Source organism: Metarhizium brunneum, chromosome 2 (assembly GCF_013426205.1).
Source record: "Metarhizium brunneum chromosome 2, complete sequence".
NCBI classification, from domain to species: domain Eukaryota; kingdom Fungi; phylum Ascomycota; class Sordariomycetes; order Hypocreales; family Clavicipitaceae; genus Metarhizium; species Metarhizium brunneum.
Window position 1 is genome coordinate 6,647,257 of NC_089423.1, and position 27,319 is coordinate 6,674,575.

Below are 27,319 nucleotides of genomic sequence, written 5' to 3' on the forward strand. Positions count from 1 at the left end.
CCACTAGCGGACGCGAAGCTGACGCGAAGTCTGTGACCTGATCTTAATTGGCACCAGGCAAGTGCTCCAGTCTCGACCAGTGGTGGGGGCCTGAAATTTCTGGCCGCAACCAATAGGCTACACGGCATTGCTAGGGAAGATTTTCGAGAGCTCTTGATATGTGAGAGCGTCTGTCAACGACTAATTTCCAAACAATGGCGTCTGTCAACTCGTCAGCATTCCTCAATGCCTTCCGAGGGCTGAGAATTTGTGCTTCAATACCCCTGCGACAGATTCGAACTCCTATTTTACGTCAATCAAGGACTCTTGAGGCGGCAGCGCTGCTCCCAAATGTCCGGGCTTTTTCTACCACATCCCCCGTCCTCGGGACGTGGCTGGAACCAAGTTTGAACAGAAAGAAGAAGATGGCCAAGGGTCGCCCGCGAGTAGCTACGGGCGGATCAACAAAGGGCACCACTGTCATTTGGGGCGACTATGGTCTGCGCATGATTGACCACCACAGAAGAATCAGCGCCAAGCAATTGAAGATGGCTGAGGACACAATCAAAGTGCGACTTCGAGGCGAGAAATACCGATTGTACAAGCGAAAGTGTTGCAATGTCGGTGTCTACGTCAGCGGTAACGAGGTGAGCAGAAGTTTTTTGCACGGGGTCCATAGACCTGTATCCTAACGTTTTCAGATGCGTATGGGTAAAGGCAAAGGTTCCTTTGATCACTGGGCAACGAGAATGGCCGTAAGCCAGGTGCTTTTTGAGATCAAGGGGCGAATTCACGAGCAGATTGTAAGAGATGCTTTCCGTCTGGCAGGAAACAAGTTGCCTGGTAAGTCTCATTTTCTCTCAAGCTACGTCGAACGGTGCGGCTAACAGTATGTAGGCCAGTGGGAATTTGTCAAGAAGGGCGACGCTCCTGTTGTTGGTATTACGAAGTTGGATGGAATTACTTTGGAGGATTTGAAGCGACCGAGGAGACAAATCGCACCGACCGAGTTGCTTCAGGCCTCTGCCTCTACGCCTGTTACCGAATCTGGCAGCACGAGTGACGCTTCTCGTTCGCCATGATAATTCCCATGGTATCGCCAAATTATTGTACAACAAAGGACAAGGCATGTAATATAGAATTGTATATAAAGGTGAAAGCAGAGATGCAAGGGGGTAGAATATATCTTCCCAGATACTGTATTGCAGGGTTTGTTTTGCTTGTAATATGTGCTACAGGTTCCTTGAGCTCTACTCGGAAACGCAAAGTTCCCATGCAAAGAAATTCCTCAACAAGAAAATAACATCACCTCAGCGATACGCCACATGCCATATTTTCCCATACATGAGGTAGTTTGCTGTATTATACGTAGTACTTAGGAACCTAGTAGTAGGAAAGTCCATGGCCCGTGTAGAGTAGTGGGTCCTGCTGGTACGTACCATCCCACTTACAGAAACCGGCTGCACTTAACGCGCCAACGCGTCTCCCCAATCTTCAAAAAGCTTCAACCTCAACCCACCACGCATCACCACTGCACGACGCCAACCGCAACAATGGCCCTCATAGTCGACAAGCATCGACCACGATCCCTCGACGCTCTCACATACCACCCAGAGCTCTCCCACCGTCTCCAATCTCTAGTTAGCAGCTCCCGTTCCTCCAACGCTGTCACTGACTGACCGACAAAACCAGGCACAAAGCGGCGACTTCCCGCATCTCCTCGTCTACGGCCCCTCGGGCGCCGGCAAAAAAACACGAATTGTAGCAACTCTCAAGGAGCTCTACGGACCAGGCGTAGAAAAGATCAAAATCGACTCGCGCGTCTTCCAGACCACCAGCAACCGCAAGCTCGAGTTCAACATTGTCACATCCGTGTACCACCTCGAAATCACACCCTCCGACGTAGGCAACTACGACCGGGTCGTCGTGCAAGATTTACTAAAGGAGGTCGCGCAGACGCAGCAGGTGGACCAGTCCGCCAAGCAGCGATTCAAGGTCGTTGTCATCAATGAGGCGGATCAGCTCTCGCGAGATGCGCAGGCGGCGCTGCGTCGAACCATGGAGAAGTACTCGCCCAACTTGCGGCTCATCCTGCTAGCGAATTCGACGGCAAACATCATCGCTCCGATTCGGTCAAGGACACTGCTTGTGAGAGTTGCCGCCCCGACGCACGAGGAGATTTGCAGCGTGTTGGCTATGTCTGCAAAGAAGGAGGGTTGGGGGGTGGTCAAGGGGTTGCACCAGAGGATCGCCATGGAGAGTGGGCGGAATTTAAGGAGGGCGTTGTTGATGTACGAGGCTGTCCACGCGCAAAAGTACGTCTTTTTTTTTTTCGTGTCTCCTTCCACAGGTCTAGGTTACACTGGTACAGGGGTTGCTGACTGACTGGGCGGGAATAACAGTGAGAAAGTGTCTGAAGATACGCCCATACCTCCAGCAGACTGGGAGGCTTTAATCGGCCAGATCGCCAAAGAAATCATGGATGAGCACACGCCGGCGCGAATCCTGCAAGTCCGCGCCAAGTTCTACGACCTGCTAACGCACTGTATCCCGCCTACGACAATTCTCAAAACCCTCACGTTCAAGCTCCTTAACCTAATTGACGACGGTCTCAAGGGCGAGGTGATTCAGTGGTCTGCGTTTTATGAGCATCGTATTAAGACGGGGACAAAGGTGATTTTTCATTTGGAGGCATTTGTGGCCAAGTTTATGCGTATTCTTGAGATGTATCTCATGAGTATGGAGATGTAATATGTAGATTAGCTGGGCGTTTAGGGTTCGTTCAATCGCAATGACGGATGGGTGTCATGTGCTGGCAGATGTTGCTTCTGCGAATTGATGACTAGGCGCAGCTGATGGGCCGCGGCTACAGTTGGGCAAGCACGCCGCTGTGTGTTCTGCATTGGCCATTAGCAGAATGCAATTGAAGGGGCCGGAGCCAAATGGTACAATCTATCCAGCTCAAGCCGAGCCCAGCCACGCGGTTGTGGTCATGTAACCTAACCGCTGAAGCGCTTTCAAATTTCCCTCATTCCGTTTCTGGTACCCCTGATGCAACTTCCTAGGCCCCTTGGTGGTAAAAACGATGCAACTATGTATCTGCTTCAATACCTAAAGTACCTACTTTAGTATTGCTTAGTTGGCAGGTCATTCCGTAGACATAGTTTCGTATTCGGGGCCTGGAACACGGGGAAGGACGTTTCTCAGTTCTACACATCCGTTGCCAAGCTCGAACACGGCCCCAAATAGACCTTCTAGCTGTGCGTCTACATCATCATGTCTGTCACTTGACATATTTTTCCGGACCTCTCCATGCCCAGGACCGGTTGGACCCCGACATCCAGGGGAAAGGTCTTGGTCTGACGTTTGTGGAGACTAGCGGACAGCGGAGGACTCGGGAGCCTGTTGAGCGACACTTTGATCCGGGCCAATGGATGTCGGAGGATGTCTGGTTAGCGATAGTCGATTCGATAGCGTTGTGCATGTTCCTGTATGATACTGCTGTTTCGGGTACCAGAATCTTTCTAGCCAGCACCACACTCTCCTAACATGGGCGCATATGCATCCTCCTCCTTAAGCATCCAGAAGGGTTTACGGTGTTCAGCCGGCTGGCCGCGGCATTTATACGGTACATCGCCAAAGGGAACTGGTTAGTACTTATACGCACCCAGAATGTAACTACCTAGTAGGTAGGTACATATGCGTTGGCCGGGAAAATGTCTAGCTAGTCTACCTAGTGGCGTCGAGCAGGTAACAGTAAGATCAACAGCTCTGAATGCACACAGGAGTGCACATGAGTGAAGGGTGCCATGTCAGTTCTAGAAGCGGGGATTTCGTCAGAAGACGGTGCGAGGCAAAACGCAACTGGTCAGGACGGGACATCCTGGCACGACGCCACGTACATATTATACCTTAGTTCCTAGCATCCAATGAGTATGTCGATTGTACTCAAGTAGGTAGTACTAGAGTTATGTTAGTGCATGCTTGGCCATAGACGTACAGATCTTGTAGAGGCCAAGTTGATGCGGAGGGGTGGCGCGTGAGGTGCTACGACTGAGACCGCAAAGCTGATCTCTTCAGTTAGACGCTATTCTGTGATCCAATACTTTGCGCGGCGAGGTGTGCGTGGCGGCTGACTTCTCGTTACGCCATCATGATGCATTGCATCAAGTGCTTATGCTTGCGAGTAGCTTCATGCTGGACATTGATTCCAAGTGCCGAGGCAGGCTGGCCATGACGACGTGGACCTGCATGCGGAAATTTAAGTTTTGTTCTGGAATTAACTTGCAGCGACGAGTTCTTCGAAGTCAGAGATAAGATGGACCAATATTGGCCAACGACAACTTCATACCGTGAGGATATTATACCTTGATTCAGCACTGTGCAGTATCTCCAGACCAGACCAAACCAGCTTGACCTTTTGCCAGTGGATAAAATAGGAAGGCGACAGCCAACAAGAGACTAGATTGTACAATGAGTTGTTTTCCTTATGTTGCAAATGGACAATAGCCCCTGCGTCTTGCCCACAAGGACGGTTCAGACGGGGCCAAAGTAACCGCTTTGGCAAAAGACTGCATACTACCAATAAGACGAGAAGCGAATAAGATGGTTGGATAGGTTGTGATGAGCAGGGTAGGTTGGATATGCCGGTTGTTACCATCGGCCAGGGGCATGGTGGAAGAATTTTGATTCTGGTCGTGGGGACCCTGGTTACGTACCTGCAACATGAAAGTGGGGAGAACCCATGGCATCTCTTTGTGTTGACTGCAGACGCATGCTACCACGACGGAAAGGAAAGAATTTGCGCAAGTTGAAAATGGAATGGAGCCTTGTCGAATCAATGACTTGCAAGAGGTCAAGGTCCAATACTGGCCGGCTCCTTCCCTTCAGTGTCATCTTGGGAAGCTGGGGCAAGCCTGCCCGGGTCGGAAAGGGCAAGACCCCGGATCTGAACGAGGCTCCGGCAGGACCAAGGGATCGGCTGCACCTGGGCGCGAGTGATGGTACTAATAACTTCTGCCCGGCGTCCCGGTTGTTCCGTGCCCAGTTACTCCGGCCTTGGTACGGAGTACTGCAGACATAAAACGTCAAGATCAAGACATGGGAGATGTTGAGTGTTTGGCGTAGCCGCTCGTCCGCCGCCCGACAGATCTGGATCCGACTCGGGCGAAGGCAAGAACAAAGGGCACGGGCGGATGCCTCCACCCGTGGTATGAAATAATACTAGTAGGCCTTGACCTGGTGGCCATTGGCGCCATGATGGGCTTGCAGCAGAGGGCTTGGAGGCTGGAGGTCTCGGGGGAAAGGATGGTGTGCTGGAAGGGTTTAGTGGCTCGAGGTTAACGTAGCGTAGCGTAGTCCAGCTTAGCTTATCATAGCCTAGCTTCGTTTTTAAAGTCTAGCAATGTTGACTGAAGCGCTCCTCCTGATCAAGTGGGCGGTGCGTGCCTGCCTGCTGAAGGTGGTGACAGTGATGAGCTCTTCCGTACATGTACTGCGTAGGTGGCTACGTCCTGGTTGCTGCCGGTTGCAACTGCCCTGTCAGATCCAGTTTCGAATATTGGATGGAACCAGACGGGTCAATTGGTCGAATCCCGCGGCCTCCAGCAAGCCACAGGCATCTTCTGGATCAAAGGCGACATCTGGACAGCCCTGCACTCCATCCTCCCTACTCCCCGGCCCTGCAATCAGCATCGTGTGCTCGGCAAGGTGGATGTCGATGTGCAACTCTGGGGGACAGGATTGGACAGCAATGGCAGGTTACGGAGCAACCTGTCCCAACAACTCCAGGTTCCAGCTCCAGGTTCCAGCTCCAGGTTCGGCTTCCACTCGCCCAGCCGCGCCAACTACCTAGGTACCTGGGTAACTGGAGTCCTCTCTGAGCGGTCTTCCTCCGCAATCGCAACGCACACAATATCGTACTACAAACCTTGGGGAGGAGGTTTGCTGTGGCCGAGACATGAGCAACAGCGAACTTCTTTTGCCGGCTGGAGGAGGGGCAACACCGGCGGGTTGTGACGGAGTAGGGGAGTACATAAGAGATTCCAATCCCCCATGTACACGAACAGTCTGCTCCCCCTCTTCCCCTTTGATCCTCTTCGTCCTGCGTTCCTCCTGTCGTCCAATATAATTTTTCTTCAAGCAGAAAAGAGGCAATCCATACAAGCCACCTACCAGGAGCAGTCGCGGGGCCTGACCACTCGAGTTTGTTGCGGGAGCGCGCAGAGCAACAGGCGCAGACCACCGCAGACCAGTTCGTCCAAGTTCACGATCGGCAAGTCTCTCCGACGTCGCCTCAACGACAACCAGCCGCCTCTGAACCCACTCAGCAAGCTTCAGGCGACAGCCATAGCGAGTCGGCCACTACAAAAACGAGCTACCCCGCGCCACCACTCCAACTGGCCTGAGTGTCGCAGCTCTTCTGCAGTTGTCTCTCCTAACAGCTACAAGCTGCAAGGTGACTCAGTGGCCAGCGTACACTTCAACCAGAGCTGATTCGAATCGCATCCCGTCGCATTCATTCGTCACAATGTCTGAGGAGAAGAAAATCCCCAAGGTCGCTGAGGCGCACCTGGTCGACACATTCCGTAAGTGAAATAACCCAATTCGCGAATAATTGGCGAAACACAACAAAAAAGGGAAGAGAAAAGTTCATGAGAATCACTAACACGCCTCTTCCTGCAGACCCGCCCGAGAAGATGCTCGCAAGTACGCAATTTGCCCCTCCTTCTGCAACATGTTTTCTTGACCCCACTTCCACACTCACGCCTTGCCAGTCACTCCCCCACGTCGCAGTCGATTGAGCTCATCGTGGGAATCTCGACTGTGATCACGCCTTGTCATGACTAGCTGCTAACCTGAGTCTTTTTTCTCTCTCTCTATAGAACACCCGAGCAAACTCCACCTTGCCAGTAAGTTGCAATTCCATTTATCCTTCTGTTTCCTCGGCCATGAAGATCCCTGGCCCAGGGTTCAAGGAAGCCTCACCACATTGCGCCATTCCTGATTCGGCCCAATTCCGGTCGTCCGTCCAAACAACCCCGTTTAGCCATGGAAGATGCCCATGTTGAATGTGCGCTGACTGTGAGCTTCTGCTTAAATTACAGACATCGAAGAATATCAGAAGCTGTACAAAGAGTCCATCACTAACCCCAATAAATTCTGGGGTGAGCGCGCCAGGGAACTACTCTCATGGTATCGAGACTTCGAAACCGTCTCAAGCGGCACCCTAGCTGACGGCGATGTCAAGTGGTTCCCGGAGGGCCAGCTCAATGCCTCATACAACTTGGTTGATCGTCATGCTTTCAAGGATCCCGATCGCGTCGCCATCATCTACGAGGCCGATGAGCCGCAGGATGGCCGCAATGTCACTTACAGTGAGCTGTTGCGCCAAGTCTCCAAGTGTGCCTGGTCTTTAAAGCAGATGGGTATTCGCAAGGGTGACACCGTCGCCATTTACCTACCCATGATTCCTGAGGCCCTCGTCGCGATTTTGGCCTGTGTGCGTATCGGTGCCGTTCACTCCGTTGTCTTTGCCGGCTTCTCTGCCGACTCTCTGCGAGACCGTGTTCTTGACGCTCGCTCACGTGTTGTCATCACTACTGACGAGGGCAAGCGTGGTGGCAAGCTCATTGGCACCAAGAAGATTGTCGACGATGCTCTCAAGCAATGCCCCGACGTCACCAACGTCCTCGTCTTCAAGCGCACTGGCGCTGATGTGCCCATGCAGGCCGGCCGTGATGTCTGGTGGCACGAGGAGCTTGAGAAGTGGCCCAGTTACATTGCACCCGAGGTCATGAACTCCGAGGATCCTCTCTTCCTTCTGTACACCTCCGGTTCTACTGGCAAGCCCAAGGGTGTGTTGCACACCACTGCTGGTTACCTGTTGGGGGCCGCCATGACCGGCAAGTACGTCTTTGACATCCACGACGGTGACCGTTACTTCTGTGGTGGTGACGTTGGTTGGATCACTGGCCACACCTATGTCGTCTACGCCCCTTTGCTGCTCGGTGTCTCTACCGTGGTGTTCGAAGGCACCCCTGCCTACCCGAACTTTTCACGATACTGGGATATCATTGAGAAGCACAAGGTCACTCAGTTCTACGTGGCTCCCACGGCACTGCGTCTGCTGAAGCGCGCTGGTGACGAGCACGTCAAGGGTGACATCTCGCATCTGCGTGTTTTGGGTTCCGTTGGTGAGCCCATTGCTGCTGAGGTGTGGAAGTGGTACTTTGAGGTCGTTGGTAGGGAGGAGGCCCACGTTGTTGACGTAGGTGATGATCTCGGTCACGTCGATACTCACTGGATACAAGCATACTAACATCCATACAGACATACTGGCAGACTGAGACCGGTTCCCACGTCATCACTCCACTTACTGGCATCACCCCTACCAAACCCGGTAGCGCTTCGTTCCCCTTTTTTGGTATTGAGCCCGTCATCATCGACCCCGTCTCCGGCGAAGAGATTCACGGCAACGATGTTGAAGGTGTGCTTGCGTTTAAGCAGCCGTGGCCCAGCATGGCCCGTACTGTCTACGGCGCCCACAAGCGCTACATGGACACTTATTTGAACGTCTACAAGGGCTATTACGTACGTCTTGCTTTGCGTCACACCAATATGAAATACACTCTCCTAACATTCTCTCAGTTCACTGGTGACGGTGCTGGTCGTGACCACGAAGGTTTCTACTGGATCCGCGGCCGAGTCGATGACGTTGTCAACGTTTCTGGCCACCGTCTCTCCACGGCCGAGATTGAAGCTGCCCTCATCGAGCACCACGCTGTTGCTGAAGCTGCCGTCGTGGGTGTTGCTGATGAACTCACTGGCCAGGCTGTCAACGCGTTTGTGGCAGTCAAGGACGTTGACGTAGTCAACGATGCTCTCCGCAAGGAATTCATCATGCAGGTTCGCAAGAGTATCGGTCCGTTTGCCGCACCCAAGGCCATCTATGTCGTTCCTGATCTGCCCAAAACCCGAAGTGGCAAGATTATGAGAAGGATATTGAGAAAGATTCTCGCCGGCGAGGAGGATCAACTTGGTGACATTACAACCGTACGTCGTATCCTCCCACCCCGTGTCCCCTCTCAAACGATTGTTGGACCATGACTAACTAACCTGATTCTTAGTTGTCCGATCCCTCTATTGTCGAAAGAATCATCCGGATAGTTCACGAAGCCAAGGCCAAATAAACAAAAAGCGACGGGGAAAAATTAACAAATAAAACCAAATAAAACTACACAAGAAACGAAAAATATTGATGGACTAATGATGTAGCTGATACCACTTGTGTGAACGGCAACATCTTGAAACTGGAGATGGCCGGATAAGATCCTGGTTGCTTGAATGGTTTAGTGCTGTTGAAGCTCTGTACTGTATTGTGTGCCATGTATGCATTTGCCGTGTTTTTGAGGGGACACATCAGCCTCATGTTGACAAGTAATATGAAACGCCATGGGAAAGATCGGCGTTCTTTTTTGGCAAGTTATGGCTTTTGAATCGAGTTTATGTCAAGCTGCAGATCCAGTAATAGAGTCATACGTCGCAGATTCCGATCATCATCTGCCACAAACAAGCGGCAAACAGGACAGGATTCCCTTGCCTCAAGTAGAAGCTAGAACCGCCAGAACCGCTAGAACATAGATGTTTTCTTATCTCAGATGCCGGTGCACCTTGGGTAATAGCCTGTGAAATGTTCATAGCCATGACGGAAGGTGACAAGGCGTATTGCATACATACCTACCCGGTATGTATATATTTATCGTGTACAAAGTAGTTTGGTACTCTAGAGTACATTAGTTGAGGGTCCTTATTGAACACAGAGCCATACACTCTGAGCGCCAGCCCGTCGAAAAGGTGCATTACACCGGACTGCTCACGAATGAATGCCCACCAGAGATATCTGGGGAGACCCGGTGGAGTTGCTCATGTTTGAGCATGGTTCCAGCTTCCGGCCGACATCAAGACAGCCGGAGTAGGGAGCGCTCAGGTGGGCGGCTCGGGCGGCTCGGGTCCGAACAGCCTGAGATATCTCGACTTTGGCCAGAGCCGGGTTGTTCAAAGCCAGGTCGTCTATCGTACGTACATGCGTGAGTTTGAAAAAAATCCCCTCATGGTGGTGCCAAATATCTGGGGACCAATTCAATAAATCTAGTAGGTCGTTATGGCAGAAATACGTACAGCGAGATGCGGCTCAGAGTCGAATGGCCTAGGCTTGACGACTAGTGATCAAACAGGCAGAACAGTTGAAACCAAACTGCATTTTATCTCCTCTCCTCCGTACTAAGCTTGAGAACGGGGCCCTGTGCCTGTGCGGCAGGTTTTATGAGACGCTGCCGGCTTCAATCGTCATCTTGGGGGCGACTGGGCAGGGAGGTGTCGCAATTCGTCTCAGTGACTGAGCGCTTCGCCGTGCTATGCTAAGAATAGGCTTGAGCTTCTTGAGTAACGGTGTATGTATAGGGCAGGACTATTTAGGCATGTATGACCTGAGTAATTCGCAGGCGTTGGCATTGTACGCATAGAGTATGTAATGAGGTGAGGCCTCCGCTGTGTCATCCCTGTCAAAAGCTGGCGGCATAGATATGGGGTAGTACTCCGTACTCCGTAATAGTCCAAAATGCACCGGTCATATTTGTAAATGCTAACTTGGCTTGTATAGAGAAAAAGTCGAGGAGAGCTTTACAGCCTCTCTCTCCCTTTGCACGATGAGGTTTTTTGAGTCGCCAAGCGGTGGACAGACCAGTCACAGACCTTGGTTAGCGCCATCTAGGCGCGGGCGGCGACCGGGATAGTTGCAGCGGCTAGGGGAACAGCCCGTCCTGATGCCCTGAGACCCTGGGTGGTTTTGTGTGTTTTGGCGGCGGCTCGATGACGCCGGGAACAAAAGGCGATGAAACCAACCGCTGACATGAGCCACTGCAGATATGTAGTTTATTTCGTCCGTGTCACAGACGCCGGGGCACCCCAGGCAAAGACTGGCCAGAATCGAATCGAATTTGTACTACTCGGTAGCGAGCAGGTATCGAACCCTGGTCCCAGAAGGAGTCGAGTCGGTCGAGTGCAGACCAGTCAGAGAGTGGGCTTTTTGCTGTGTCAAGACAATAACACTGGCTCGGATAGTTGATGGTGCCGATTGGGCGTGGCCAAGGTCTGTCGCGTTTGAAGCAGAAGTTAGTATTATGAGGAGCTCGGTATTACGGAGTATGTGTCAAATCAACGAAAGGACAGAGCTAGGGAACTTTGTTGATGTGGGCAAACGGCGGATGACGTCTCATGCAGGCAGGAAGAGAGGGTTGGTAATGGCATTGTTTCCCTGCGCCGCCACCGAGCTGCAGAAAGATGTCCATGACTGCGCATGTGTGGATTGACGTCTCGACGACTCGACGTCTCGACGTCCCACGTCCCACGTCCCAGTTCCTCATACGGGCCTACGGTACTCCGTATACCCAGCCAGCAATTTGAACAGTCCGCGGCGCACCTGCCGCGTGGTTTGTGGCGATGCCCTCCAGCACGAGACCACTAGTCCAACATTGAAGTTGCCAAGTCTCCAGGTCTCCACAGCGTCGACGGGGCTCTAGGTCTCAATACGACTCCGTTACGATACGGAGTAGGCATCCCACGAACTTGGGTTCATCCGTGCATGTGCCCTTTTGCCCCTTCTCCACTTGTCGTCGCCCAGCCAAGCACCCAGGCCCTCGACCTGGGGACGGGACCTGGACGGGGCCTTTGCTGAAGCAACAACAGTGCAGCGTGGCAGCGTCGTCGCGGCCAATCACTCTAATTCGACTGCCACTGCCACTGCCACCCTCGGCGATGCCACGGGCACACACATGGGTCTAGTCTGGTCCGCTCCCGGTCGATTGATGCCAAATCAGTGGTCCTATCCGCCCCAACCGGCCGCCGAACCACGCAGCCAGTCCACTCATTGACTCTATCTAAAGTTCCCTGCCTTCTCAGATCACACACTCTCAGCCATCCAGCAATCTCATTCGAGTCTTTTGTCCCTTTGTCGCCCAACTCGTCGTCTCTTTTTTTTTTGCCATCCGCCAGAGACCCCTCGTTGTCACGCCGAGCCGACTAGCCTCACATTCGTTGTAGCCGAGTCCATCTGTGTATACAGCAACACACAACCATCCGATTAGGGTCAAACCACAGCAGTGTCACTCAATCCCTTGGAATCCCGCCGCGGCGTCTGCATTGCTGATAGACGTCTTCTCGGACTTGCATTCCCTCGTTGCCAGAACCTCAGAGACCCGTACATTATCGTCGATGAGTTGCATGCGGTAAATTCTGCGCCATCCGCTCCTACTCCGAGCGACCTTTCCTCCCGTTCCGCCGTCTTCTGGCGCAGCCTACCATGGTTTCGCTGAAATCTCTCGTGGCTGCTGTCGCAAGCGTAGCCTTGCTGGCTCATTCATCGCTGGGTAAGCAACCGTCTTTTGCTTCTGTGCCGAGGGCTTGTTTGATGGTCGTGGCTCTTGTCCGCAGAGCGAGCCACATTACTAACCTGTCATTCAACATGCAGCACACTCTGTAAAGCGAAATCCCGTCAGCCGCATTTCATTAGTCCAGGAACCCGTCATCCAGGCGCCTTCACACCGCGTACATGCATTTTCTAAATTCGATCTCACCTTTTCATTACAACATGGCCAACAGAATATTCGCCTGGCCCTCGAACCCAATCACGATGTCCTCCACGAGGACTTCTCTATCACACATCTAAACGAAGACGGATCAGTCCGGGAAATAGTAAAAGTACCCCGTTCGGAGGACAAGGTGTACCGCGGAGACGCTTTCATCGAGCGCCCCGGCATTCAAGGATGGTCCAAGGCTGGCTGGGCACGAGTTACGGTTCACGAGGATGGAGAAAAGCCCATCTTCCAGGGCGCCTTTCGCATTGACGGCGACAATCACCACATTGTCCCGCGGTCTGACTACCAATCAATGAAGGACGAGGGGGATCCTGCTGTTGACTCCGCCGACGACGACGTAATGGTTGTGTGGCGCGACTCCGATGTCGTGGACTACTATGACGGACATGGCGAACTGAAGCGCGATCTTGCCGATTCATCCAAATGCAACGCTGACACCCTCGAGTTCAACCCCAGGTTTTGGCAAGATGTGGACGAAACCGGCAATTCCCTTCAATCTACGAGCCTTCCATCTCTCTTTGGTCGGCAAATTGATAGTGGCGGCGGCGGTACGGGCATGAACTTGCTAAATTCCATTGGAAGTTCGGCTGGCTGTCCAACCACAAAGAAGGTGGCTCTGGTGGGTATTGCTACGGACTGCAACTACTTTTCGGCATTCAACGACACAAAGGTCATCAAGAGACGGATCATTGGGGTCGTAAACTCAGCCTCTGAGGTTTACGAGAGCACCTTCAAGATCTCACTGGCTATCAAGAACCTGACCATCTTCGACCGAGGATGCACCGGCACTACGCCCGCCAACACGCAGTGGAACGTTAAATGCAGTGACGGTGTAAGTATTAACGATCGCTTAAACACGTTTTCCAAGTGGCGCGGCGAATCCAAAGATGAGAATGCCTACTGGACCCTCTTCACAACCTGTGCCACGGACACAGCCGTTGGCCTGGCCTGGCGAGGCATGCTTTGCCGGGCCGGCGCCAGCGATCAGGGAAGCAGCGCTCAGAACGAGACGGTTGCGGCCACCAATGTCGTTGTCAAGTCCGAAACCGAGTGGCAGATTTTTGCCCATGAAACTGGACATACCTTTGGAGCTGTTCACGACTGTACATCGCAGACGTGTCCAATCAAGGGCCCCACACAAGATTGCTGTCAGCTGAGCAGAGAACAGTGCGATGCTGGTGGCAAATACATCATGAATCCTTCTACCGGCAGCGGGATAACGTCCTTCTCACCCTGCAGCATCGGCAACATTTGCTCAGGCCTCAAATCCAACCAGATCAAGGGCAACTGCCTAACGGACAACAAGAATGTCCAAACCGACGTGGACATTGGCAGCCAATGTGGGAACGGCATCGTGGAGGCCGGCGAGGACTGCGACTGCGGCGGCGAGGCAGGCTGCAATGGAAACAAGTGCTGCGATCACAAAACGTGCAAGTTCACCAGCGGCTCCGTCTGTGATGCCTCCAACGAAGACTGCTGCACGGATCAATGCCAGTTTGCATCGAGCGGCACAGTCTGCCGCCCCAGCACCGGCGAATGCGACGTTCTGGAAACCTGTCCCGGCGACAAGGCCGCCTGCCCGGTCGACAAGCACAAGAATAACGGCGACTCGTGTGGCAATGGGCTCGAATGCGCGTCGGGGCAGTGTACTTCGCGCGACCTGCAGTGCCAGCACATGGCCAACAGCTTGACGGGCCGAAACAACACCAAGGCTTGTCCTGAGACGGAGTGCATGCTCGCCTGTACGTCGCCCGACCTCCCCTCCAACCAGTGCGTCACATACAACCAGTTCTTCGTGGACGGGACCAGCTGCGGCGCCGGCGGCCACTGCTCCAGCGGCAAGTGCGACGGCAGTTCGACGATCAAGGAAATCGGACAATGGATCGATAACCACAAGGCAATTTTCATCCCCATCGTGTCGGTCGTCGGACTCCTTATCATCATTGCCATCATTAGCTGCATCACGGGCAGCATCCGACGCCGCATGCACAAGAGGAGGGTGAGGAAGCAGGCGGTGCCCGGCATGAACGGCAGCAGCTGGCCGCCTTCATCGTTCAGCGGACAGCAGCAATGGGGCGGTCCGAGGCCGTGGAACGGACCACGACAGACCGAGTCGTCTGGCGCTCTGTTTCCCCCCGAGCAGCAGCATCAACAGCAGCAGAGTGGGTTTTACGATCCGCCGCCATATCCTCCTCCGCCGGCGGCAAATGCAGACGGGAGGTGGGGGAACCAGCGGAGCCTGCGGTACATGTAGCGAGGTCAGAGTTGGAGAGTTGGAGAGTTGGAGATGGTATATATATATATTTCATGCATTACTTGGCGTTTTGGATAGGCATAGGACGGCACGCACGCACACACCTACACTACACTACACACACGTATATAAATAAATGGTTTCTTTTCTTACACTCACCACAAAGGCATCCAGACACGTAGACGCGGCCAGCACTTGAATCACCCACCAGTCCACACTTCCGCACAGCCCAGCTGTCATCTCCTCCTCTCCCGTTCCCTCTCCTTGTCGCGATCCCTCTCCCTCTCCCTCTCCCTCCCCGCCACCTCCTTACCCTTCCGCCGCTCCTCAAACCCGCACAGCATCGCCGTAAACCGCAACCTCTGCCCGGGCACGCTCTGAGCACCGTCAGCCAAGCACTCCCGTGATGTGCTCGCCTGAAAACAAAAAAGGGGGGGCACCTACATCGCCCGCACTCAGGGCATACATCATCAGCGACTCGGGGCTGTCCAGCACGCTCAGCGCAAAGCCCCGCCGCTCCTTGTCCTCGAACGGCTCCGTCTTGACCCTGCGGCCGTCAGCGATTTCCCCTGCTTTCCTCTCCTTTGCCTCCCTCGTCGGAAAACGCGAACGCACCCTCTGCCCAGGCGCACCCGTCTCTCCGGCCCGTCGTCGCAGTCGCTCTCGCTGTCCTTGTAGGGGTCCTTGCCGCGCGCTTGGCGGTCGCGCATCTCGGGGGTGCATTCTGCTCCTGCTGCTGCTGCTGTGCGAGACGCAGATCCCGTCGGGTTGTGGTACGTGCTTCGCGAGGGAGTGGTTGTCGACATGGTTCAGGGTATCAATGGGATTGGATGATGATGATGGGGAGGAAAACCCGGGCGACAAGTTCGGGGCGCTGATTATACAGCCGTTCTTAGGTGTGGGTCGGCTGTGTGGAAATATTCAGCGTCTATGAGTAAGGGGGGATGAGAATCGGGTTCGTATTGAAAGCGAGGTTGAGGATGCAATGAGGACCCTCGAGTCCAAGTCGGTCAAGTGTAGTTTGGCATGTTGGTCTGAGGATACAAAAGTGGCGGACCAATCTGATACATGTATGGATGCCCCGCCACCGCCGGCCCGTCACTCCATTCTTCGTGCATTGCAATCTCTGTTCGACACAACAGGCACATCAAAGCCGCACATACGAACGCAATGTGATATCCAATTCTCGCCAATCACCCATGGTATAATACACTCCTCGGTCGCTTCCTGCGCCGTGGCTAGCAAACAAGAGGGAAAAAAAGAAAAGAACCACCACATACTGCACGTGTCAAAACGTGGAAGGTAAATGCACGCCATCCTCCCATCGAGTGAATGCTGCCAGATCCGCCTACGCCCCGGGTCTTGTCAATGTTCCAAAACAAAGAAGCCGACACACGCATACGCCGTCCTCTATTCCATCGTTTTCATCATCAGATATACTCGATGTTTCCCCCCTCCACCCAAAGTTGTTCGTCTTCGTCTTCGTCCTTCAGCCTTGTGTCCCGTTGGAAAGCCAGCAAATCATATACAAAAGGAACTTTGTTCCGCCACTTGTGTTGGCATGTGTAGTTCGCAAAAAGTGCCGGCGCGCCAGCCCAATAAAAAAAGATGTAACAGAAAAAAAATAATGCCAAGACTTCAAGTAAAACATTAAAGGCCAGCTCCCCGTATGCTCGTTTTGGGACGCTTCCGGGTTCCAGTTGTCTTTGTGTCCAGACGCCGTCAATCCCTTTTGGCGTGCCATTGCTCGTGTCGTGATCAATATATACTTCGTACAACCCTGCCGCATTATTGCTTGGATATCAGGGCCCCCCACCCTCAGAGCCTGCTCAATGTGTGTCGTCGCATGCAGTTGGTCCCGATTGAAACGAAGCGTAGGCTACCTCCTAAAGTTTATTACGGCAAGCTACACAGCAATGTAAGCATGATGCTCGTGGGCATAGAGTCAATGATACCTTGCGGGAAATACTTACTCTACTGTTCGAACCATACGCCAGCTTTTGTCCGCTGACATCCCAGCACAGGCAGTGCTCATCTTCCTCTTCAGCGTCTGAGCTACCCTTGGGGCTGAGCCATCCTGGATGTGGTGGTCGGTTCCAGCTTGCCCTCGGCATCGTGTGATTATCCACCTTCCATATTAATACTTGCCGCGACGAGGCGCCGGCGATAAAGGCGCCGTCAGGGGTAAAGGCAAGTCGCACGATTGGCAAGTCCATCGTCAGGAAACATTTCGCTTTGCTCTCGGGTTTCCGGGCATTCCATATTAAAATGGCACAATCATCACCGCCAGTAGCAATCAGCCGCTCGTCGTCGGGGACGGCTTGGTTAGGCGGCAAAGGCTGCCATGCCATCGTGGTGATGGCTCCTTGATGAGCTGAAATAGATCGCCGTTGCCCTGACTCATCCCACAGCTATCATCATGTCATTGTCAGCATCCGCATAACCAGGGTTTCCGAGGGGAAGCATCACTCACGTCAAGAATACCCTTGTCACTGGAAGTGGCAGCCAATTTTGAGTGTCGGTCAAAAAGCACCTGGGTAAAGCTATCATCCTCCTTGGTTTCGAATTTCCGTGACTGACTGATTGCTGAATTGGTGAAACGAAGGCATAATAGTAAATCGCCGCCACTCAACAAAAACTCGTCGTCGTCGATCCAGGCTGCGTCCAGCGCTGTTGTTTCTATGTCGTGCCCTGGTAAATGATAGTTCAAAACCTTGCCACTAAATGAGTAAACCGTAATGAGGGCGCCTCCGTTTTCTGGCGAGACGGCGAGCAGGGCAGAGCTGCTTGGGTTCCAGCTGAGCTTTATAATGGGCGGCTCAGCCACGTCCATGGTTTGCATGAGAACACCGTCGGCTGACCATACACTCACTGCAGCCGACGTCTCTAAATCGGTCGCGACCGCAATGGCAGTGCCGTCGGACGTCCATGACAATGCCGTGACGGTGGTTGTGCGCGGCGTAGATGGATCGATGAGAGTGTTGGCCAGGGGAGCCACGTGATCTCTGCCATCCTTGGCCGACTCGGTCGTTGCGTCCGTGGAGCGACATATGGTCCAAACGCGGGCTAGCGCATCGGTTCCAGCAGCCGCCAACATTGATGGGTCGCAAGGGTTCCACTCGCACTGGAGCAACACAGGCGCATTCTCGGCGCCTACTGGAGAGGGCGATGGCGTAGCTGTGGCTTCCGAGGCCTTGAGCAAAGAGCGTTCGTCGTCCATGAGGTGGATAAAAGTGGTGTCCGGCGATAGTTCCTCTACCTTGTCGACCTGCGTGCCCTGCTCGGGTCCGTCGGTGTGGATGATGGGCGGAGGCAGCTGCTCCCCTTCCAACGGCGACGGATAGGCGTGGTTGTTGCTGGCGTCGTGTTGGCCGTCATGAGAGTCGGGTTGAGGGTGAGGGTGATGGTGATGACTGGGATCAAGGTCCATGGGTGTGGTGGCGGAGGTTGAGGTGGTGTTGGTGGTGGTTGTGGAAGTGGTGGCAGCCGTGGCCACGGCTGCGGATGCGGATGCGGATGCGTCAGTGTAGCCATTGCTCAGACGCGGTTTCTTTGCCGGCGAGCCATTCGGTAGCTGGAGCTGTTGTTGGATGCGCTTCCGTGATGATTCCACGTCGCCGCCGACTGCAGCGCCCTCGCCCTCTTCCACCTTGGCCGGCTGCTGCGAGTTCAATGGTCCAAAGACGCCGACCTGCACCGGCTCTGCCTCTGCCTCTGCGTCGGCCCCTACACTGGCGGCATCGCGAGACCGCTGCGGTGAGAATGTCTTGTCAGCCAAAATAAACAAGGTCGGGTCCTGCGTTTGCCTGCTTGCCCGCTTGCTTCGACTGTGCGAGGCAGCCCAAAGCAGACAAGGCTCGCCGAGGGACATGAGGTGCCTGCACGTCCACACCCAAGGCGGCCCAGACAAGAGACAAAAGTAGAAGCCATGCATTCGGGTGAGACGTCGTAGCAGTCCCGACGAAGCAGGCCACGAGCAGACGGGAGAGAAAGGGGAAAGAAAAGTAGAGCAAAGGGACTTACCTTGCTGAGTGCGAATTCACGTTCAAGAGCATAGTAGATCAATCCTCGGTTGACGACCGACACCAGTGCCTGGCTCTTGACATGAGGCGCGAAGGGGAAATCTCGGTGTGGCTCGTTTACGTGCCACTCCTTTTGAAACTTAGCGGCGGTTTCGCGGTAATCTGCAATCATCAACAAATTCAGTTAGACAAGTTTTTCTGGTAGAAAATGCCCAGAGTCTGCGCATGTCGTTGTATTGCAAAGGTGCAAAAAGAGTTGGTGCCACGTACTCCCTTCCAGCAGATACCTGCACAACATATTAAAGTTAGCAAAAAAAAAAGGAACCGGCAAACCACTGGGGAAGGCGCCGGGGGGACGGAGTCTCTCAACGTCAGAGCTGGCATGAGAACAGAACAGCGGCAAAAAAAAAAAAAAACAATGAGAGCGAAGCACGTCGACGAGACGGTTCTCAATGCTGCAGCAAGACGAGTCGAGAGAGTCCGAGAAAGTCGAGGCGCGGTTGGGGACATCCGAGACGAACCTCCAGATCAGAAAGTTGACCCTATCCGAGTCGAGAAATTCCTTGACCACCATGGTTGCCAAGCGCGCGCCGCAACTGGCGGCAAAGTGACGGGTGGCCGGATAGTCCTCCTAGAGGCAGAATACAGTCGTCGAGTGCAGGCTCAGTCGTTGTAGATGTGAAGAATGTCGTCGAGCAGCCGCCGGGGCAAGGGCGACACACGGGAAGTCGTTGACGGGGCAGATGAAGCAAAAGTGAGAGTCAAAGTGAGGGAGTGAGTGAGTGAAGATTTGAGAGCGAGATGAAATCCACATCTCTGGTGCTGGCGCCGGGCCAGGTTGAGTGGCTCTGGGGCGAGGTACCGGCAGCGGTAATGGAGAGAGCACCAAGTGTCGAGGTACCCAGGTACCCTGCTCGGGTCCTCAATTGTGGTGTCTGGTCCGTTTGCCTGGCTTTGTTCATGTACCCAGGTACGGAGTACTTTCAATGTTGCCTGTCCTGGGCAGGCTTCCACTTTCAGCACCTTCAACCCCAACTGGTCGCAGACACCAGACAGCAACGCAGAGCAACGGACCAATAGTAGTAACAACGGAGTATGGACTATGGAGTATTGGGTACGTACCTCGACGTCCCTCCAGATGTCCGCCCACCTGCAACCTCAAGCTGGCAACCAGACATGTTTGCCGAGCCCGCACCCGCCAGCCAAGCGAAAGTGTGTTGCTTTGTCTGCATCACATCTGCGTCAACTACTAGTACAAAGCAGTTACTGCCTTCTTCAATGCCCCTCGAGTCCCTGGCCTCTTGACCGGCGCTCAACTGTTGCTTGCGGGCCCCCTACTGGCTTACCAGCCCAGCCGGCAAGGCAAGGCAGGGCAAGGCAAGGCAAGGCGAGACTGGCACACGCTGACAAACTTGGCGCCCACTAGGCTTACAGAACCATTGAGCCAATGTCCGACCTGGAGCCTGTCTGTCTTGTCACTCCCGCCTGGATGCGCAAGGGTGTGTGTGCGTGTGTGTGTTCGTGCATGTGGGTAAACATGGGTTAATGGATAGAGCATTGCCATGGGGGGGTGGGGGGCGTGTTCTCAAAGTCTCACAGATTCAGAAGCTTAAATGTGGGTTTTGCTCTCTGGCTTGATATTCGTATCGTCGTCGTCTTTGCGCATCTGTCCTCTGACCTCTTGTCCTCTTTGCCTGCAGCTTGCACCAGACTCAGCATTGGGCCCTGCTGCCCCCTTCGCCCATTCAATCTTGTCACGCGGAAGCAACACCGCTCTGGTCGCTAGCCGTTGACAATGAAGACATTTTCGATTAAGACACCGCCCTGCCCAGGATCCAGGAGCATTCGCCTTTTCCCTGGCCGCTTCGTTTCGTATCAGGCATCGTCACAGTCCCGTCTGCGTACGGAGTACTAGTACTCCTCAACATCTTCTCACATTGGGGACAAAGATTGTTTCTACAGCAAATGTGAAAAGGCCCTTCGCCTAAAACCGTCCCTGCATTCCCCTTCTTTCTAGACGGGGATTCCGTGTGACAAGGGCACACAGGGCGGGTGGGTCCCATTCGACCTGGTCCTCAAAATGATGGGATACGCCGTGCCTACAACTGAGGGCCCAAGACCATCGTCAACCGTGGGAGCGAAACGTGAGGCTTCTGATGTTTCCCAGCATGTTGGACCGTTCGCATAGGTGTCGGCTTCCTCATTGCTCGTGGTTGTACGTACACTGACCTGTTCCTGTGGGACAAATGTGTGCATGACAGGGTGGCTCGTTGCAAACGCAACCACCAAACGCGGATCTTGTGCGGATGCGCTGCCGCCAGCCATCGTCACTCGTGGCCTTGCCCGCTTCAGTATTACGGAGTAATCAGAAACAAGCCTGCCTGCATAGGGCCTGGGGCTGAAGGGTGACGGGCCCTCGATTGATGTGAAGTGGAAAACCCCCGTTCCAGGGTCTCTTGGTCTCCCGTTGCGAGTGGCGCCAGATGCAGCAATCAGAACCAGATGCTGGGTCGGCCCAACATGCAGCCAACGGTATTACTAGCGAACCAGCCGCCCAGCATTGGCCGATGAAAGGCTGATCAATTTGCGTCAACATCATGGCCACAGGGGAACCAGAGTCCAGTCATGCACACCCGGGCTGCGCGAGCGTTTGGACGTTGATTTTAAGGAGCGTCCATCATTGATAACTACTACCTAGGTAAGCAGCCGTTGCTTTTGACCAAGCTTGCAACGCCCGCCTCGTCAGTTTGCTGCTCCTTCGTGACAGGTGGCGTCGTCAAAGGTTATTGCCCTAGGACAAGCGATTCTCCCACGTTGTTGGTCATGAGCCAAGGCCACAGTGGTGGATGGCGGCAAAGGACCTGGGACGCAGAGGCCTGCCTAACCGCAAATAATCTTGCGACCAGACCACGGGAGACCTAGATTGCCACCCGGCATTCATCCCATCATTGAGACATAATGGCTAACCTCGGGGAACGGGGGCTGGCGGCATCCTTGCACAGTCGTCGTCATGGAGCAGCCGTTCTTCCGCCTCGGTAAGGTCTAGTCGCTGGTCAACCTTAGCAATTTCTATATTTATTCGAGCTCTGATATCAAGGCGGTTCATTTGAGACGCGTCTACGATGCGCTTCGGGCACGACGATGAGGATTAGGGCGTTGGCTGAACCACCTCTCACCCTCGCTCGCATGCTCGTGCTGGTGGTGCTCGTGCTCAAAACTTTTGTTGGAGGGCGGGCCCATGTTCCTCTGGAATCTGAGACTGCGCAGATCGCCTGGTACATGAATGTGGGTGTTGCCAAAAGGGCAAAGGGCAATCAATGCAGCTTTGGCCAATGGCGGGACCGAGAACTTGCTCCATCGTGCCTGCCTTGCATGGGGTACGGAGTCTTAACCGTAACTTTCTACAAACCAAAGTGTATCGCCCAGATGACGGTGTGCACCCGCCGTCGCAGTCCACAATGTCTTTCCGACAGTCAGGGGCAATTCGAGAAACGGCTTCGCAGCAATGTAACACCGTTCTAATAGTACATATTATTCAGTGTCAGTAGCGGCTCTTCAGGCGCAGCTTCTTTAGGAATGCACACCAACCATGGTCAGTCTTCGCTCCACATGGCTCTCCATGAAACCTTGCATACAGATCATTCCTGCCCAGACCGTTCGCTCAAGATTGGATGCGAGTTGCGTAACACCTAACAGGGGTTGCAAGGGCATGACAGATACGTGCGGAAACATCGGCGCGTGAGTGAGAAGAACTGTTGTACATAAATTCTCTTTCCTAAAGAGGGCCACCCTCCCGGACAGATGGGGCTGAACGACGTCAACTTTTAAAACTGGGCATCTCTTGATAATTAACATCGCCTTACTCCGCGGAGGTGCGTTCAACGAAAGACGGGGTTTGATGATGCGAACCACTGCACCTCGTCGACCCTTGCCCGCGAAGACAAGCTTCTCGATGGGAGACTCGAGGCTGGCTGGAAATTGAACACATCCGCACCCAGGCCTCATCTTGAACCGCAGCAGAAACGGACGTTTCCGCTCCCCACTCCACCGTATCTATCTATTTTAAGCACGCAGCATCATGCTCTACATGTCGCGGCGTGCACGTCGACGCAACCAGGCATAGTGCAAGATCCGGTCCACAAGGCAAGTTCAAATATGCCAGAGGCTTGTTTGAGGCAAATCCATTCACCATCACCCTCATTCTTCTTGCAAATGATAACATAAGCCCAGCTTCAAACAAGACTGCAATATTCTGGGCAGTTACACCATCCTAGAACACAGATGCGAACGATTCACGGGGCAGTGTATACACTTTTCGATTTCATAGGCTCACTGTATGCCCCCCAGTGCCACAGTTCTTGAACGCAAGCCTTCAGAAGCTGCTGATACTGTCCTGAAAACAGAGGTCGACGACGGCAGGTCCTGCAGATAAATGCTCCCACTCGCTGTATTCACATCTTCAGGTTCGGCATTTTCAGATTCTCCTGGTGAGCCATGCTGGGAAAGCCACTTCTTTCGTGCCCATGGAAGAAAATTATAGTAGCCTCCACACGCAAAGACCCCGAGCCACAATGCAAGTTCTGTTCCATATATCACCATGCCCAAAACGTCCAGCTTGGGCTGGAAGAAGACGGATATCAATGAGAACAAATCTCCGGCGGCGTCGATTCCGACAAACATAAACGATATCCCTCGGACAGTGCGGTGAACCCAGATGTCCCAGTAATGGCTCAGCACACCTGCACCAAGGAGACTGGCGGATAGCACAGCCATGACCGTCATTGGCCAGTCAACACCTTGGTGTCTGAGAACTCCAAGGCCAACTATTAGGGCAGCTTGACAGCCGCCCATGATGACCACAATCGGCGCCAGGGTAAGCATTGATCGTGAAACAGTCCATCCCTAGCCAGAGTCAGCCTTTTTCGTCTCATCATTGACAGTGTGTGCGTTTCGAGACATGTACCCTCTGGTAGTAGTAGCATTGGATCCATGTTACCAAGCTAAGAAACGTGAGAATTTGAGGCTGTATACGCAGTGCAATGTTGAACTCCTCAACAATGTTGTATACTCCAAGAGGGACTCCCGCCCAGGCCCACAACATCATCATCGATGACTGAAGACCAGTCGCATTGTGTCGTCGGTAATTGACCACGATTTGGGGTATAAGCTACGGCTGGTCTCAGCCTTAACCGGATGAGACGGATACGACCATGGAACGCACCTGAATAGACCAACAAACCTGCATAAGGCGCTGTTAACGGTGACTCCTGCGCCACAATTTGACCATATTCACGAGGAATACTTACAGCTCCAAGTGTGCCAAGCACGTTGGCCGCAACAGGAACGTCCATCTCTTAGCTAATGGACAGGCGATCAATGGAATATGGTGACATTGTATTTACAATGAGAGGTCCTCATTAAATACTGCGACGGTGATGGCGGCATGATCCGGTACGAATTTGATAGCAACGCAACATGATGTCGTGACTCGTGAGTGGATCTCAGATTTCCGAGCCTTTCCAAGACCCAGCCACACCCACCGAAATACGGGCTTGGTGTATTCAAAGAGTAGAAAGGGGGGAGAAAAAGGAAAAAACACAGCAATATAAGCAAATAATCTCATCGGGTAGTATTGCAAACATGTATCACGAATATCGACCTTGTTTCTCGTCGTGGTCGACTCAAGCAGCCACGATTTCGTTTCAGCCTGAGGCCAGAACGCGCCACCAGCCACATCACTCCCAACACAATAAGGCACGTGTCATCCTCCGCAAGCCTCTTGCGGCATTGCATCCAACACCACGAGAGCTCAAGAAATCTGGTTCCCAACCAGCTCAGCCAGGCAACAATCCCCAACTTTGCTCCCAGCCAGCACCCAGCTCAGAGCACCCTCCCGCGACGACCACACCTCTCAAACGCAGTACCTCCTTCTCATGAATATATAAAAAGGACAAGGGACCTCCTCCCATCCCGCCTCTAAACTCCCTCCTCCTTCACGCCCGCCATGCCGCCGAGATTAAACATCCCGCCCGTCACCCGCACCGTCCTGATAGTTCTGCTGTCGCAGTCCTTCCTCAGCGCAGCAATCCGATACCGACAATGGACTGAAAACTCCCACATCGTCATTCCCTACCTGACGCTCGTGCCGCAGCTGTCGCTCGTGTTCCCCTGGACGTTTCTGTCGTCGGCGCTGGTGGAAAGTAACGTCTTCACCTTGGCCATCTCCGCGTTGACATTGTACCATGGAGGACGGTACTTGGAACGGGCTTGGTCCTCGGCGGATTTGGCCAAGTTCTTGGCCTTGGTGACTCTTGTGCCTAACGTTTTGACTTTTTTTATCATGGTGTTCTTTTTTACTCTTACTCGCAATGAGAGCTGGACGTATGTGCAGTCCCCCCCCTTTCTCCCCCGCCCCAATTCCTTTGAGTTTTCTTTTACAGGCGGTTGCTGAAATTGACATCCATGTGTATGTAGTCTGACAACCATTTCTGGCGGCATTTCTATCCAAATCGCCTTCCTCGTCGCATTCAGCCAGCTCATCCCTGCGCACACCGTCACCCTCTTCCGCGGCATCGTATCGCTCAAAGTGCCCCGTTTCCCGCTCCTCTACATCGGCGTCGTGACGGTGCTATCCCTTACGCCTCTGCTCTCGAGAGCAGCCCTGTGGCAGGCCACCTTTGGCTTCCTCGCAAGCTGGACATACCTCCGGTTCTACAAAAAGGTATTTCCCGACCTGGAATCGTCGCAGCCGGCGTCTCTACGCGGCGATGCCAGTGAAACATTTGCGTTTGCCGAGTTCTTCCCGGGGCCTGTCAAACCCTTTGTCGCCGCCGTGTCGGACCAGGTTTTCGATATCCTCGTCGCCATGCGCGTCTGCACGCCCTTGTCACACGCAGACATGTCCGCGCGAGGCGATCGCGCCCTGCAGAGAGGCGCCCCGGGCACGGCACGCGCCGAGGCCGAGCGCAGAAGAGCCATTGCGCTCAAGGCTCTTGACCAGAGACTCAACGCGGCCGCTACACGGGCTCCTGCTCCCACACAGCCTTCGGGCCCACCGATTCAGACACAACCACAGCCTAATGCTCATACAGCCATGGCATCTCAGCCTGGTGCAGTGCTGGGGGAAACAAAATTCGAGCCAGAGCACGACGATGCAACGGCCAGCAAAAACTAGGTGGGGGTCTCACTAGGCACAGAATGTCTGTCGCGGTGTAGGATATGTATGGTGTTGTAAGAGTGGATGGTTAATTTTATGGTGTTGGACGGAGATGCCACCGTCTTCGCAGGACGGAGTTAGGATGCTTGGGATGTCTTTGCTCTTTCATTGTGTTGTTGTTCTAGGGGATTCGTCTGTCTTGCGGCTCTTAATGCATAGCAATAAAGCGATATTGGTGCATCTCATCTGACGTATGGTGGCTGTTTGGTTGAGAGTGCAGCTGGCCATGGCCTCTTATCTTGCCAATTTGGGCAATTTCGAGTCGTGCCCGCATCCAATCGTAGGATCGAGGTGCTCTGCTCCTCGTTGGCCCGCATAGCAGCATGTCGATGGATATTACTAAACGACCCCGGGTCTGCGTAACAGTCTAACGATCTACGATGTTAAAACAAGACACTGCACAGCGGCTCGAGCTCGTCTGCCCCTTGGCATGAGCCTCGAAAATAAACAAAAATGTCCTCGAATGAAGCGGCCTTTTTGCCATCAAAACACCCCGTCACAACGCATGCAGAAACACACCGCTTGTCACGAGGGCGTTGCTATAAAAAGCAGTATTGCTTCAGGGTAGCTGTTCGCACGGCTGAATCCTGGTCTGGCCCAGGTGCCATCTGCGCTCATGTGCATGCGCAGGTGACCTCATTTCGCTAAAACCAGGCGTCGGGAGCTGCGGGTCATTTTTTTTAGGTTGCCGATTGACAGATGGCATTAGGCTCGGCAGGCTGTAGATTGCGGTTTGCGAAAAGGGTACGGAGTACTCCGTAAAGTACTTAGTAGGCGACCGCCGCCACAGTACCAGATGGCTGGGGGGCATTTAGGCCTCTTTGTCTTTTTAACATTTATGGAGGACATTACCCTTTAACGAACCCGAATATATTACGGAGGTGTTAATGCATAGAATTTCGAACACCCTGTCGAACACCAAGCCTTTCTTATGGGTAGAGCTGAGAAGCAGGTATCGTTTTATCGCACCCATGGCAATTTCGTACTGTGGTGTGTTAGGGTATACTTGGGGATGGGTCATCCAAAAATCGTGGGGTTAGAGACGAGACAAGAGGTGAAACTTGACTCTCGCAGTAGCTTTTGCCAGAGTCATGATACTCAAGAATGGTCCCGGAGCAAGCAAGAATATGGATGGAGCCGAGGTGTCTTTAGAGCCAGCGAGTCTGGCCCAAATGATGCGATGACAGGCCCGGCG

The 27,319-nt window shown here is 53.6% G+C and overlaps 8 protein-coding genes across 8 annotated transcripts; 5 read left to right on the plus strand and 3 right to left on the minus strand.

Annotated features, from left to right (window-relative positions):
* Positions 1 to 194: 194 nt before the first annotated feature.
* Positions 195 to 1,061, plus strand: MRPL16 (mitochondrial 54S ribosomal protein uL16m; the record flags this gene model as incomplete). The annotated part of the gene is made up of 3 exons (XM_014689596.1): positions 195 to 626; positions 681 to 822; positions 877 to 1,061. The coding sequence occupies 3 exons, from the start codon at positions 195 to 197 to the stop codon at positions 1,059 to 1,061; spliced, it is 759 nt and encodes a 252-aa protein (XP_014545082.1).
* Positions 1,062 to 1,532: 471 nt separating this feature from the next.
* On the plus strand, positions 1,533 to 2,730 carry RFC5 (Replication factor C subunit 5; the record flags this gene model as incomplete). Its single annotated transcript, XM_014689597.1, has 3 exons — positions 1,533 to 1,619; positions 1,672 to 2,294; positions 2,382 to 2,730. The coding sequence occupies 3 exons, from the start codon at positions 1,533 to 1,535 to the stop codon at positions 2,728 to 2,730; spliced, it is 1,059 nt and encodes a 352-aa protein (XP_014545083.1).
* Positions 2,731 to 6,508: 3,778 nt separating this feature from the next.
* Positions 6,509 to 9,170, plus strand: acu-5 (Acetyl-coenzyme A synthetase; the record flags this gene model as incomplete). The annotated part of the gene is made up of 6 exons (XM_066130475.1): positions 6,509 to 6,566; positions 6,664 to 6,687; positions 7,086 to 8,248; positions 8,311 to 8,571; positions 8,629 to 9,033; positions 9,108 to 9,170. 6 exons carry the CDS (start codon positions 6,509 to 6,511, stop codon positions 9,168 to 9,170), a joined length of 1,974 nt encoding a protein of 657 aa, XP_065986506.1.
* Positions 9,171 to 12,337: 3,167 nt separating this feature from the next.
* On the plus strand, positions 12,338 to 14,886 carry ADM-B_0 (Disintegrin and metalloproteinase domain-containing protein B; the record flags this gene model as incomplete). The annotated part of the gene is made up of 2 exons (XM_014689599.1): positions 12,338 to 12,404; positions 12,506 to 14,886. 2 exons carry the CDS (start codon positions 12,338 to 12,340, stop codon positions 14,884 to 14,886), a joined length of 2,448 nt encoding a protein of 815 aa, XP_014545085.1.
* Positions 14,887 to 15,122: 236 nt separating this feature from the next.
* Positions 15,123 to 15,692, minus strand: G6M90_00g049790 (uncharacterized protein; the record flags this gene model as incomplete). The annotated part of the gene is made up of 3 exons (XM_014689600.1): positions 15,123 to 15,263; positions 15,331 to 15,433; positions 15,502 to 15,692. 3 exons carry the CDS (start codon positions 15,690 to 15,692, stop codon positions 15,123 to 15,125), a joined length of 435 nt encoding a protein of 144 aa, XP_014545086.1.
* Positions 15,693 to 16,765: 1,073 nt separating this feature from the next.
* HOS15 (WD40 repeat-containing protein HOS15) lies at positions 16,766 to 19,482 on the minus strand (the record flags this gene model as incomplete). The annotated part of the gene is made up of 6 exons (XM_014689601.2): positions 16,766 to 16,792; positions 16,860 to 17,297; positions 17,360 to 18,637; positions 18,910 to 19,070; positions 19,179 to 19,195; positions 19,430 to 19,482. The coding sequence occupies 6 exons, from the start codon at positions 19,480 to 19,482 to the stop codon at positions 16,766 to 16,768; spliced, it is 1,974 nt and encodes a 657-aa protein (XP_014545087.2).
* Positions 19,483 to 23,237: 3,755 nt separating this feature from the next.
* On the minus strand, positions 23,238 to 24,259 carry G6M90_00g049810 (uncharacterized protein; the record flags this gene model as incomplete). Its single annotated transcript, XM_066130476.1, has 4 exons — positions 23,238 to 23,810; positions 23,872 to 24,075; positions 24,130 to 24,147; positions 24,215 to 24,259. 4 exons carry the CDS (start codon positions 24,257 to 24,259, stop codon positions 23,238 to 23,240), a joined length of 840 nt encoding a protein of 279 aa, XP_065986254.1.
* Positions 24,260 to 24,912: 653 nt separating this feature from the next.
* RBL19 (Rhomboid-like protein 19) lies at positions 24,913 to 26,082 on the plus strand (the record flags this gene model as incomplete). Its single annotated transcript, XM_014689603.1, has 2 exons — positions 24,913 to 25,289; positions 25,383 to 26,082. The coding sequence occupies 2 exons, from the start codon at positions 24,913 to 24,915 to the stop codon at positions 26,080 to 26,082; spliced, it is 1,077 nt and encodes a 358-aa protein (XP_014545089.1).
* Between the last annotated feature and the right edge of the window lie 1,237 nt (positions 26,083 to 27,319).